This window comes from Talpa europaea (genome assembly GCF_964194135.1).
Source record: "Talpa europaea genome assembly, chromosome: 10".
Lineage (NCBI taxonomy): Eukaryota > Metazoa > Chordata > Mammalia > Eulipotyphla > Talpidae > Talpa > Talpa europaea.
The window spans coordinates 90,381,377-90,394,710 of record NC_140077.1 but is presented as its reverse complement, the minus strand read 5'-3'; the positions used below and the strand labels follow the sequence as shown (position 1 = coordinate 90,394,710).

Sequence of the window (13,334 nt, the reverse complement as noted above, 5' to 3'; positions counted from 1 at the left end):
TACATATGGTGAGATATACTTCTGATAAATTCTTATTTGTGGAACAGAGATACTGTAAATCAAGGTCTGCACATAGTTGAATTTAACTTTGTTCAAGAGATTCCTCCCATACTATGCCAATCATAGAATTTCAATCCCTTAATCATTTAAATTATTTGATTTTTAAATCTTCTCCATTTCTAAATAATTTTGTGTTGCCCCAAAATAATAATGAAATAACATACTAAATATTGATATTAAATTCTTATATGTCAATTTTTTTAATTTGACAGTCTTCATAAAGTTTCAGTTAAGAGTTATATTGAAACATTCTGCAATAAATGGTGCTTTGGATGGTGACAGCAAATAAACATTCTTTAATATTTTGAATACTAAAGTATTTTACTTATGTATGCTTTAGTTGAAACTCAGTAAAGCTCAAGGACATCCAAATATAAAATAGCCTGTGAGAAAGTTTACATTGCTGTCTTAATTTGATTTAGTTGTAAAAAAGGGACACTGGGTCAGAAAATAGATCATTGTCTTTTTTACTGTTAGTTCAATTATAAGTTTTAAACACAGGTGAGTAAACGTGTGTAATTTTCCCGAAGCTCATAAATGGAGTTGGCATTATAAAATACATTAATTTGCAGTGACTGTCTTATCTGCATTTTCAGTGTTTTATTATATAGACTTGCTTGTGGGAAGCTTTGTTAAGAATAACCAGAAAGGGAAATATAACAAAATAATAACATAAGAAAGCATATATTTAAACCTATAGGATAAATGTAATAAGGCATATTATATAAATGATAAAAAGATATTATATAAATGATAAATGATAAAAAGATAAAAAGGTCATCAGTGACTGAGAGAAATGCAATTGATAAATACTTGTCCAAATAGAAAGGAATCTTAATTCTAAGAAGAAAAGTAGATATTCTGATGCAGTAATTATTTTTCACTGTACATCAAAGAAAACAAATACATAGTCAAATAAGTAAATATGTGCAAAGATTTGTAATGTAAAGTGCCAAGCTCCTGACTCATTTCTCACCATCCTCCTTCCCAGAAATCACCACTTTCAACCCTTTTATCTTCAAACTAAAGAATATGCTGTCTCTTGATGAAGCAGCTTTAGGTGTTAGCCATTAACCTTCAACTACGGAAGATGAGAATTTAGATCTTTGATACCATCATCTCCATGTGTTCTTGGATTTACTTACAAATTTTGACTCAACAGACATTTAGACTTAACTTTTTTTTAACCATAGACTTAACTTTTTTTTTAGTTTATTTCCCTATTAAACTAAGAAGTTTTATGTTTGTTATTTATATGACTTTCTGTATTTCCTGAGCTAATGTCTTTTTACCCATTGGTTTAATTTACTTTGCACCACTTGTCATGTTTCCCCATAACTGTAATAACCTCTCAATACAAATTTATTTCTGTAATCCCATTGCGCATGAAACTGATATTGAATTGATATAGAATTTTATGTCAAAAGTTGTCTTTATTTTCATATGAGCCACTATTAGCTGTCATTCTTCTTTGGGGAAATCTTCTTCCATTCTTTTTCTAATTCTTTTCTCCTATCTTTTTCACTGGAACACGTATAGTAGAAGACCAAATTGTCTACAGTGATCCTCAATTTTTGTGAAAATCTTGTATCTCCTATTTCTATTCCACTGTCCTTTGGGGAGAGACCCTTGATATTAAATTCCAATTTTTCTATCATATTATGTTTTTCTGCTTTCATATTACTCATTCACTAAAGCTTTTTTTCTTTTTTCTTAAAAATAGCAGCCTACACTTGCTTAGTAGACACAATGCCCTTTCTAATGTCTCCTAGAATATTTGCTTTAGGTTTTAATGATGCTTTGTTATGTTTCTTGAATTGTCTCAAATTCATCTAAATTGCCTTTTCTTTTATCTCTCTGTTTTTCTCTCTCTGTCTCTTAGTTTGGAGGTTTTTCCCCTCAAACATCTCTTGCTCTTTGACTGTTTTTATTGTAAAATGAGGACCTGAGATGCTAGTAGAGATCATGGCATTTGTGGGCAGATATATGGATGGATAGCTTCTCTGTAGAGGTGACCTTCAGTGGAGAGGCCACTACTTCTAGCAATTCACTTTTTCCAACAAAAAGTTCTCTAATTTGTCAAGTGTGCTGGTACTCTGGGAGCTGGCCACAGGAGGCAGGGGGAATAAGGTAGTATCCTCACTATTCAATCTGAGGACTTTCATTTAATTTTCCATGTAGGAACTTAGCCTTGACCTCTACAGAAGCCTAGTATCTCCAACTATGTTGTTTGATTTTGTTTGTTCCTTAGAGAATAAAACTTCTGAATCTGGAGGAAGGGAAAAAGGAAAGTTCTCTTGCAGAAACTTGGGAAGGGATCTTGGAAGTTCAAGTTTTTTATAGAGACTTTCAGCTAAGCCCTGTGCTTTCCTTTTGTCTACTGAGACTTGAACATTGCAATGACTGAGTGTGCTGACTTAGGCAGGAAATTAGAATGGGATGCTGTTGGTGTCTTCCTCTCCCACTCAAATGTGTATCACTATTCTCTATTCCTCTTAGTACAGGTGCCATTCCTCATCTTTTTCTCAATATAATTTGGGGTCACTGCTGTCTCCTGGTGTCATTGAAGATGTGGTTTTGTAAATGCTTCTAATTCTTCATGTTTTGGGGAGCGATTTCTGAGACTATAAGATAAGTTAAGAAATCATGGCTCTGCCCTCTTTGGATAACTGCAAATACAGGTCTATACAGCATTCATATGGAGACTTGAAATAATAATGTTCCCAAAACATTCTATTTGTACTGGTATTTTTTCATGTGCAGGTATATTTGAATGGTAGATGGATTACATAAACAAAGAAGGTCTTTATCCTACCCCCAGGAACCTTATCATCTAGTGGGGGAGATGAAACAGGGCCAGAGTTACTGAGGTACAAAACAGATCATATGAAAGGTCTGTGAGAGAGCTATAATTATGCACCATTGGCATTCATTGCAGGAAGATTAATTTACATCTGAAGAGAGAAGGAATTTCAAAAGGAGGTAACATTTTTACATGAGATTTAATGTTTAGGTAAGATTTGTACCTAGTAAGAGCTTAATAAATATTTTATGAATATAATTAATACTGTTCAGCTTTGGTGATTTGACATATTTCTTTCTGCTCCTATAAGTGGTAAATATTCTTGTCTTCAGTACAACTTATCAATGGCAATCAGTTTCACTTATTCTCATCTTAGTTATCCTAAGAGGAATTAACAAAAACATTTCTATAGAGATAATTCACCATTCAGTGACAGTTATTGATACATCCTGTAATTACAAAAAAAATCCTTCCTGTGCAAATTCCATTATATTAATGTTGCGTGTATATTATTAAGAATTATAAATATTGAGTAATAAAACTTCACATGTTCCCAGATGTTATTTTGGGGCTACTAGATTAGCAATTTTTCAAAAACATAAGCAGTAATTAGAAATCTTTCATAACTTCTTTCAGAAACAGCACTTGATTTTAATTCTTTCATTTAAAAAAAAACTTGCAAGAGAAAATCGTGTCAGAACTAGTGACATTTTTATAGCTTGACAAAAATTAAGCATAATTAAAATGAAATATTTGTTGCATAAATTAAACAGCAATTAATATGTTTTCTGCTGCTGCTTGAAGGATAAGATTAAAATGGTGTTGTTAGCAGCCTCCCTGCTGGGAGACTAATTTCTTGATTTTTATACCATATATTATCACACACATTCTCACAGTGAAAGAGTAAAATAACAAGTGGAAAGCAGTGTTTGATGAAAATGGTATACAGAAGGAGATAAACTGACTTTTATGAAGGCAAGGCAATATTACTTCTCATTTTAAGATCTGATGACGAGTTGATTCCAAGGATAAGATTTGCACTTTTAAAGCCATTAAAATAACTCGAAAATTGCCCTTCATTTCAGTCAGCTACGCCTTTTAAATTACCCAGTTTATTGTTTCAGAGGTGTCTGCTTTTTCAGGAGGTAATTAGAAAATGAACAAGACTTGTCATGGAGAGGCCTCCCCTCCAGTTCACCAAGAAATAATAATAAATTCTACCACAAAAACTTAGGTGGAAACAATTTCAACAAAAGGGGAGGGAAAGGCATTCTGTTAGTCCTTTCTGGGAGGATCACTCTTTCTCCTGTGCACCCACAATCACAAAACAACACATAACCTCGACCAAAGTTAGTTGTTGCTATCAAAAATCTCTCCAGCTTCCCCTCTACCCAGACAAGGAGTGAAGTATTATTTTTATGAGAATATTTTTCTGGCTAATTGCTTCTTGACATTCGACACCATTTGTGGTATCCATGAAAGAAATAGGTAACCATTCATTATTAATAGTCCTCTTTATTTCTCCAAATGTCTCTCTTGGGCAGTGCTGCTTAAGGGATATAAATGTACCAGTGGGAATTAGAAATTATAGGCTGGGCTCCACTCACTACTGAACTAGCTCAACCTCCTCCGGGGGCCGAGATGGTGTTGTGAAGACAAGGTTAGGGTGAGACAGCACGTGTTAAAGAAGTGAGATGAATGGAGCTCATCCATATACAGCCACTCACTCTCTTCTACGTTGTAGTCACACACACACACACACACACACACACACACACACCTCCCTACTCTCTCTTTCTGACCCCCTCTTGATTTCTCTCGCCCTCAATTACTCTCTCTCCCCCAAATACTTTTGCACTCATGTTACTATAGACACAGAGAAAGGAACCTGGGCATGCATCTCCCAACTGGAAAAGGAAGGTTCTGAGCATAGAGTAGACTCCCCTGCTGATGGAGTCCAGGACTTGCAGCTTCCATCATCTCTTGGCTTCTGAAGTGATGAGGTTGAGTGAGAGACTAAGACTCAAACTTGGAGCAGATTCAAGGTTTCCCCAGGGCCTAGCCATTACTCCTTTGGCCAAGTGGTCCTTGTGAAGCTCTATTTTGTATACACACTGTGATGGACCCTGGGAGTACAACCATGAATACAATGGACCCATTGTTTAGCAATTCTTCCCTCTCATGAGGATCTGTGGAGTACCTGCTTACTGAGAGGCATTGGGTTACTTTCCTACTCAGGAACATTTAGTATTTAGGAATGTCACAATTATGCTTCAGTTGTTATTCCCCTCTAAATGCTTCTTCTCAACCTATTCTTACAATCTCTGAACATTGTGGTCCATATTTTCCAGTCCACTAACCATATGCAAGCCTTAAGTTTCCCTATACTGTCAGGTTCACATAGCACTCCTCTATTTAAGTGGGCTGTCTTTGTGTATGAAAATAATGTTATGATTATGAACCACTTAACCCTGGTATCATCAGCTCTGTTGTCAAACCAATTAATAGGCTACAGATCATTCAGACAATAGCAATGTATCTAGTTGGATATCCCATTTCAGTGATTATTTTATCTAGATGACATTCTTACTGTTTTTAGTTGAAACTAAGCAGTTAAGTCCACTATATATCCATATATAGTTTAGATATAGACTAGATCTAGATCTTGTGTTTCTTTTATTATGATCATAATGCAAACATACCATAATATATTGACCTGGTTAAAAAGATCCAGCATGTCATCTCCCACCTGTACATTTACAGCCAAAGCTATAAAGATGGAGGAGGAGTATGAACTAAGTGAGCGAAAGATAGATGTAACTATGAAGGTAAAGAAAAAATTATAAAAACAAAATAAGAATCATTAGAAACTCAAATATGAAAGTTTAGAATTAGATGTACCCACATTAAAATGTAGGACTATGGAAACCTTTGAATAAACTATTTAAAATTCTTCCCCCACAACATCATCCAAAAAATGAAGGGTATTTGAGAGCTGAAAAATAGTTAACATTTATTAAGTACTTGCTATCTACTGGCCACTGTTTTAAATGGCTTTACAGGTTTAAACTCATGTATTCATTGTACAGTCCTGTAAGCAGGGATTTATTTTTTCATATTATTTGAGATTTGTGTTTCAAATGAGAAAAACTAGCAATGCAGAGGTTAAATTCATTGCCCAAGATCACAGCACTCATAAGAATAAACCTGCATTTCAAACCCAGGTAGCTTAGCTCCTGGAGAGGTCAGAAGAGCGTTCTCAACTAGACCTTGCCAATAGCATTACTGAGATGGAGGGTAATATCACATCCAAATGAACACAGACCTTTCAGGTTTAGGTTGACAACTCATCATTAATTCTATCAGCTAAAATCTGTTTCATTGAAACAGATGTACAAATGTTTCATTGAAAGAATACATGATAAATATTAAATCCATCAGATTGACAAGAACACAAGAATTAGAGGATTCTGTAGGATGTTTTTCTCAGTCATAGTGAACAGGAAGAAGGGAACAATTCCTATAACTCTTACCAATGGCCTATATATTTTTGCCAAAACTGCAGAGATGCTCATACCATCACAGAATTTCCTACCTGTAATGAGAACAAAATTTGTGCAGGTATAATGACAGGGGGTTCTTTTAGACCTGCCTATGAAGTCTTCTCTGCAGTCTGTCAAATCCCAAATGCTGGATTGAACTGTCAGGATATTTTCAATGAAAACAGTGCTTAACACTCAACTATAGGTTCTGGCATTCCTTCCTTTTTTTTTTTATTGCCCTTGAACCCAAAGAGAAATATCTTTGTACTACTTTGAACTGAGTAGGTAAAAAGATATTTTAAGCTGAACAATTTGTGCCTTACCATTGGTTTCCACCCTGATCCTCTCCCATCTTGGAGGTTATGTCTCTATGGTGAACCAGCACTACCCTGCCCAGTAACAATGAAATTGGTTGTTTAAGTACTCATTGTGAATATCTGGTGAAAAGCCCTAAATAACTAGATAAACAGTACAGCTGCCAACCTAAAGTAATCTTACACTCAGGGGGTGAGTGGCCCAGGAAATTTGCTCTTTGTCATTTTGACTTGGGTTTGAGAATGGACCTGGGCTACATTCCAGCACAAAGAGCCATTCACTTCCAAAGACTCCTAAATTGTCCCAAGGAGCTCATTCTGGCAGTGGATTATTTGTGTTTGGCTGGGAATCCTAATAGCAAAAGCTGTCTGCTCTGGCAAGCAGGGCCATGGAAGGACTTAGAATTACCATCCCCAGTGTTTTTTCTTGATGAGGTCATTTTTCAGAAAAGCAATCCCCGGCTCTCCTCTAAAAAGTGAACATTGCAGGAGCACTGTGGAGGTGGCTTTCTTGAGTTCATAAATAAAGTCCCATGGCATGGTGGACCTTTTTATGAATTAGAGGCAAATTTGAAACAAATGAGAATCAGCATTAGATTTTCCCAAAAGTCAGGCTGTCTTAACGGCATATTCCCCTCTTCCTGTACTAAGTAACAGTTATTGGTTGACAATGGTCAAGTAAGTATGTGGGGTTTAAAATTTAAAAATTCAGGGTGAAGAAGAATCCTGAAAGATATTTTTCCAAGGGGTATGGAATGAGTGTAGATACTCAAAGAGTCAGACTTGGTTTTTCTACACAACTGTAGATCCCTATTGTCTGACTCTCCTAGTAACAACCAGGAAGATCCAACTAAGACTTGGTTACCATTTGTTGGAAACTAATAAATAACATAGAACTGACTCTCTATAGATGTTCAAATGGTGGTGGAATGCACAGATGAAAGAATAATGCAGAATCAAGTGATACCCTCATTCATTATATTAGAGAACTCCCAACTCAGCACACAGGAAGATTCACACAAATGAAGGAATAAAATATTAGAATTTATATTTAATTTAACTGATTTGCATACCTATTTAACATTGCATTAAACTGCCACAGTGTTATACATATATAACTTAGCACAGAAAACTAAATATGTAGAGCTTGCTTGCTCAAAAATATTTTTGCTGTTGGAGGATGTGATCAAAATCCTTTGAGTCCCGTTTCACTACATTATTGTCCCATAATTAGTCTTTCAGAGGTGTCAGTGGAAGTCAATTTGATTTTTGAAAGAACAGAGCAGGTAGAATATGAATAGACTTCTACAATTGAAGGAAGTGGGGAGAGAAACACTAGCACTAAATGTCAGATACTTCATCCTCGAAACAACCCTGCAAGGAGTTGTCTCCATTTTATAGATGATGAGACATATTGAGTTAGGAAGTGCTTCCTATGCTTCTATTTTCTGGAACAAATTAGAATTGGTATCATTTCTTCCTTATTTGGCTGAATTCACCAGTGAAATCATATGGGTCCATTTTAGAAGATTATCGATTTTTTTATTCAATTTTTTAATTATTATTATTTTTTATTTTATATATATATATTTTTTACATTATTGCTCCTCTCAGGTGTAATCCCCATAGAATTCCTACAACCCCGTCATCCGTGAACCATCACCCTTTAAATGGATATAAGCCAATTCAGATTATCTGTTTTTTCCTTTTGGGAAGTTTTGTAGATTTTGTCTTTGAAGGAATTGCTCTGTCTCATCTCAGTTATCAAATTTGTGGTAATAGAATTATTCATAGTATTTCTTTATTATGCCTTTATTGTCAGTGTGATAAGTAACAATGACCCATTTTTCATTTCTGATTTTAGTAATTTGTGTTTTCTTTCTTTCTGCTTAATCTGGCTAGGTATTTAGCAATTTTATTGATCTTTAAAAAATGCATATATATGTTATCAAATGAACCTTGAAGCCACAATTCAAATGCAGCTAACAAAATATATATAAAATATATAACATGGAAGAGAGGTAGTTACTATAAACTGATACCCAGTTAAAATGATAGAAAGTTTCTGGGGTGCCGTTGTATATGAAGTGGACAGAGAGGGTCTCTGTGAGTAGACATGTGATAAAGGGAAAGAGTGAACCCTGGGAGTAACTGGAGAGAAAGCTGTCCAGATGGAGGCATCTGTAGTATAAAGACTCAGAGAGGCAGTGTGCCCAGTAAACAAGTTTTGCTGGAAACTATTAAATAAGGGAAAAATGTGGGAGAAAATAAATTATGTGGAAAAGGAGTCAGCAGCATGATCATTTAGGGACTTGAAGATCAAGTTCAGAATTTAGATTGTGGGCTTGCTGAAGACAGGTGGCTGTATCTGCATTGCTCTGAGCTTCTGGTGTTGCGTCCATAGCTGTTAAAATCTGTGTTTTAGAAAGGGTCAATAGATCTGGCTTTCCACTGATAAAATATGCCTGTTAGCATTGTTGTATTTGAGGGAATTATAGAAAATTTCAGTGCAATTAAAAGCTATTTATCAATTTAATAAAATATAAATTATAATATAATAACAATAATATAAAGTCAGTAAGATCTCTGTGGTAATCTGATCTTTTCCCTCCTAGGATTTCCAAACTGTGTTACCTTCATTTGATCTCTTTGCAAAGTTTGGAAAATTATATTCAAAAGCTGGACAAATTGTATAAAGGTATGCATCTTGCTAGAAATTTTTCCAAAAAATAAATAACACTGAAAGATGATTGACTTAACTAGAAAGTATTTTTAAAACCATGACATAATAATGTTTATATACAATGCAACTCCATCTATTTCACTGATTCTAGTCTCAACATCCAAATACCAGATTTTTTTTCCTTCAAACCTCTGTTCCAAAATGGACTCAAAATACATTAAGAAATAAAACTGACAAACTGCGAAGTACCCTTTCTCTTTCAATTAATTAATGTTTCACACAAAGCAATGAAATATTTTGGTGTTTAAGAGTGAAACTATTTTTCAGTACTATGTTGATATGGTATAGTTAAAAATACTGTATTCGATATGTTTTATTTGAAGTACAAGTTGTCTTTAGAGATCCCAAGAAACCAGTATATAGTCTCTGATTATCAACATTTACATTATAGAGAAGTTTAGAAGTATCCACATAAAATATAAGATTGCAAAATAAGCTCTTAATGGCCAAAGCGTTTTAGAATGGAGAAGTGATTACAATCAATGTGAGATTAATAGGAGTCTTTCTGGCATTTTCAGCCGAATGTAAGGGAGACCTTGGCTTCAGACAGCAGAGATCACTTGTAGGGAAAGAAGCAGGGATGGCACACCGCAGGAGAGAATTCCCTGAGCATCCTTCCAAGGGAAAAGCTCTCGCCCAGAGTGGATTCCAGGAACTTCTGTTCCTTAGATTTCTCATTAGTGTCTCCTTGGCCCAAATTACAATTGTGCATGCTTCAACTTGGGAGTCAGTGTGTTAAATGCAGAGAGCAATGTCTACCTTTTAACTACTCCAAAGCAATACATAAGGGGGACCATAAAATATTCTGAGCTAATCAAAAAACATATATAAGGTCAAGTGGCAGTGCAGTTTCAAATGTGTATAAAGTATCACTTCCTGATGGAGCATTTACTGAGTATTTGTGACATAATGTGAAGTAATGTAAATAAAATTTTCCATAGTCATGTGTGACTTCAGAATATTTAACTTAAAGGTGCACCTGGGGGCCTCCCTGGTGGGGCAGGGGGTTGAGCGCAGTTTGTGACACTGTCCGAGGCCTTTGCGGTGCAAGTTCAATCTCCGGCCGGCCAGGGAGCTACCCACGTGGCGCGACAGACCTCTCCTGTCTCACCTGCTGCTCCCCTCAGCAGTGTGTTTTGGTACATCTGCCTGTTCTGTTCCCTGCTCTCTCTGGTGAATCTTCTCACATACCCCCGCTACTCTGGCCTGTACCCCACTTCTAAAAAAAAACTTAAAAAAAAAAGTGCACCTGTTTAATGGTGAAAGCTGAAAGTAACGTCAGTCCTTGTTAATAAATGCTAAGTTAAAAAAATAAGGCAATACGCAACACTAGGAATTTTCATTTAAGACTATCTGTGTGTGGTATCACACATGTATAATGCACATGCATGTAGAAAAGCACATTCGCATACACATGTTTACATATTACATCTTTGGTGTACATTCATGTGTTACAAAAATATTAATTGTAGATATATCTCTGGATAGTGAGGTCATGGATAGCTTTTTGGGGGATACATAGTGGTGTCCTCATTTTTTTTTTAATTTTTTGATAGAATCAGACAAAAGCAAAGTGTAAAACACTCCAATAGAGATGACTTGCTCTTCTCTACCAGTTACAAAAGCATCTTGACTTTATTCTATTCAATCATAATAATTTACAATTATCTTGTTTTCATGAAGACAAAATAATTACTTGCTAAATTATTTATAAGAAAGACAAGGATGACTAACAAATGTTGCACATGACTTTTAATTAAAAAGAGTGCATATTCAGAGACACAAATATGTGACAGAAATGTTTACAAAATATTTGCTAACTCTTCTCTTGGATTTTTAACTGTGCTTTGAATTAAAAATATTATCAAAACATCATCTCCTCCTCCTCTCAGAAAGAAAAGTCATGTCTAGTATTTAATTTGGATAAGTGAAGGGTAGCAGCCTTAACTGAGGTTCTCCTATTAAGATTTCATTTCACCAAATACAGGAAAGTGTTTCTGCTCTTTGTAAAGAATGCCAGGATGGGGACACATGCACCCCACTGTTGAATAAAGATGCCTAGTAATTTTTGAGAGCTATCTGTTTGATTGCTTCAGCTTCAAGGTAGTTCATCACTTCACTATAATTCACCTGACATTATCTCTCACACCCACACAACATTTTCTCATCAGTCCGATTAGAACCAGCGATGCCTTTATCAGATTAATCTTTCTTTCCTTTACCACATCTGAGCTTAGGATAAACACAGTCGACACCTACCCATTTTGATTAATGCACTAAGATTTTAGCCACTGAAATTGCCCAGCACAAATTAGATTTGAAACACACACAAATTTTAAGATCTAGTCTCTGATGAGGAGAACATGACTGTTTAATTCCTTTAATTTTTCTTTATAACTGGTCACTTTTGTAACCTTTGATAGTTTCCCAAAGGCAGTTTTGTCTAAATCAGAATGTACTATATCCTGCCAGGGTGCTTTGCTCTATTCATCTTTGCAGGCAGAAGAGTCTCTTTAAACATTAGAGTGAAGAAAATTAGCCCAGTAAGGTGAAATCATTGGTTGTAATTTTATGAATTGGATCATCTATCCCATTAAATCTGGCATGAATGTGAGTTTTCTTGCATTATGTGCAATTTTCTCAAATTCTTCTTTGCAAATGGGCTTTGGTCCAGTCTTTTTTTTTTCTGCTAAAAAGTGGTTCAATTTTGATGCCAAATGTGATGGTTTTAATTAAATTATTTCTTACATATGAAAAACTAGGTTTTTTCCTTTTCCATACATATTTGGCATATGAATGACTGAAATTGCTGAAGGAAAACAATAAATGTGAAAAATAAGTTTTCTTAGTACCTAAACTGGAAACAAGTGAAATTCTATGGTCTTTTTCCAAAGGAATAGGCCCTACCAATTGTATAAGGAGAAAGAAGGGGAAGTCATAATTGGGCATATAGATGCTAAAAATGCCTGTTAGGGATTAAATTTTTAATTCAACAAGGAAAGCTATTATATCTTGTCATTCGGTGTAGTACTATGTGAATTTATGATCCTTTTCAGTTTAGTTTCTGTGAACTGGAAAAAAATATCAAGATATCATTAGTATCTTTCTTTGATTATATTATACTGTCCTTTAAAGTGCAGGAAACACTTTGCGATGTTTCTCCGTGACTGAGGCAGCTGGTGGGATACTCTGTGTCCCATGACACACAGTCAAGCTTGATTATCAGTTTCATCTTTGTTGGTGGAGATGGAGGTGAGAGAATAGGATAAATCCAGCAAGAAATGGGTCAGATCGGGAGTGTGGCCTCCCAAACTCTAATGAGCTAACTCTACATGAGGAAGATTTAAATAGAGAATTCAAGAACTCTTGTGTTATCATGGTTCTTTTTCTTCTTTCATTTGACTGTTTTGTTTTTTAGAAAATGAAAGAAGACAAATGTAAAATGAGGTTATGCTGGAATAGAAGACCCTCCTGGCCGGAATCCTGGTTTCAACCTGTACCTCTCATGAGTAACCTGACACAATTCTCTTAATTTCTGAGCATTTTTGCTTGCACTTCTCTCTCTCTCTCTCTCTCTCTCTCTCTCTCTCAGAAGAAATTGCAACCATCTCTGCTTCATTCAACATCATCCTACAGAAAATACACTTAAACTGTATTTATTATTATGACTCAATAAACTATAATTTTTTACAGCAAACTGGTCATGAATGAGTTATAATGTGACTATATATATATATTTAGTGTATGAATAGTGGCAAGGAAATGGAATTAAGAGAAAAAATTGTTATCATAAGGTATTATATACAATAATAGAAGAGGAAAAATAATTACTTTTTGTCATAAACTATAAGAAATTGTCTAGGAGTTGCTAA

The 13,334-nt window shown here is 35.1% G+C and overlaps 1 protein-coding gene across 1 annotated transcript in view; it reads left to right on the top strand.

Annotated features, from left to right (window-relative positions):
* SPATA17 (spermatogenesis associated 17) overlaps positions 1 to 9,415 on the top strand; it is a gene marked incomplete at both ends in the record, with an annotated part of 145,264 nt that extends 135,849 nt beyond the window's left edge. The window contains one exon of the mRNA XM_084244945.1: positions 9,335 to 9,415. Within this exon, the coding sequence (XP_084101071.1) occupies positions 9,335 to 9,415 (81 nt within the window). The remainder of the gene's footprint in view (positions 1 to 9,334) is intronic.
* Between the last annotated feature and the right edge of the window lie 3,919 nt (positions 9,416 to 13,334).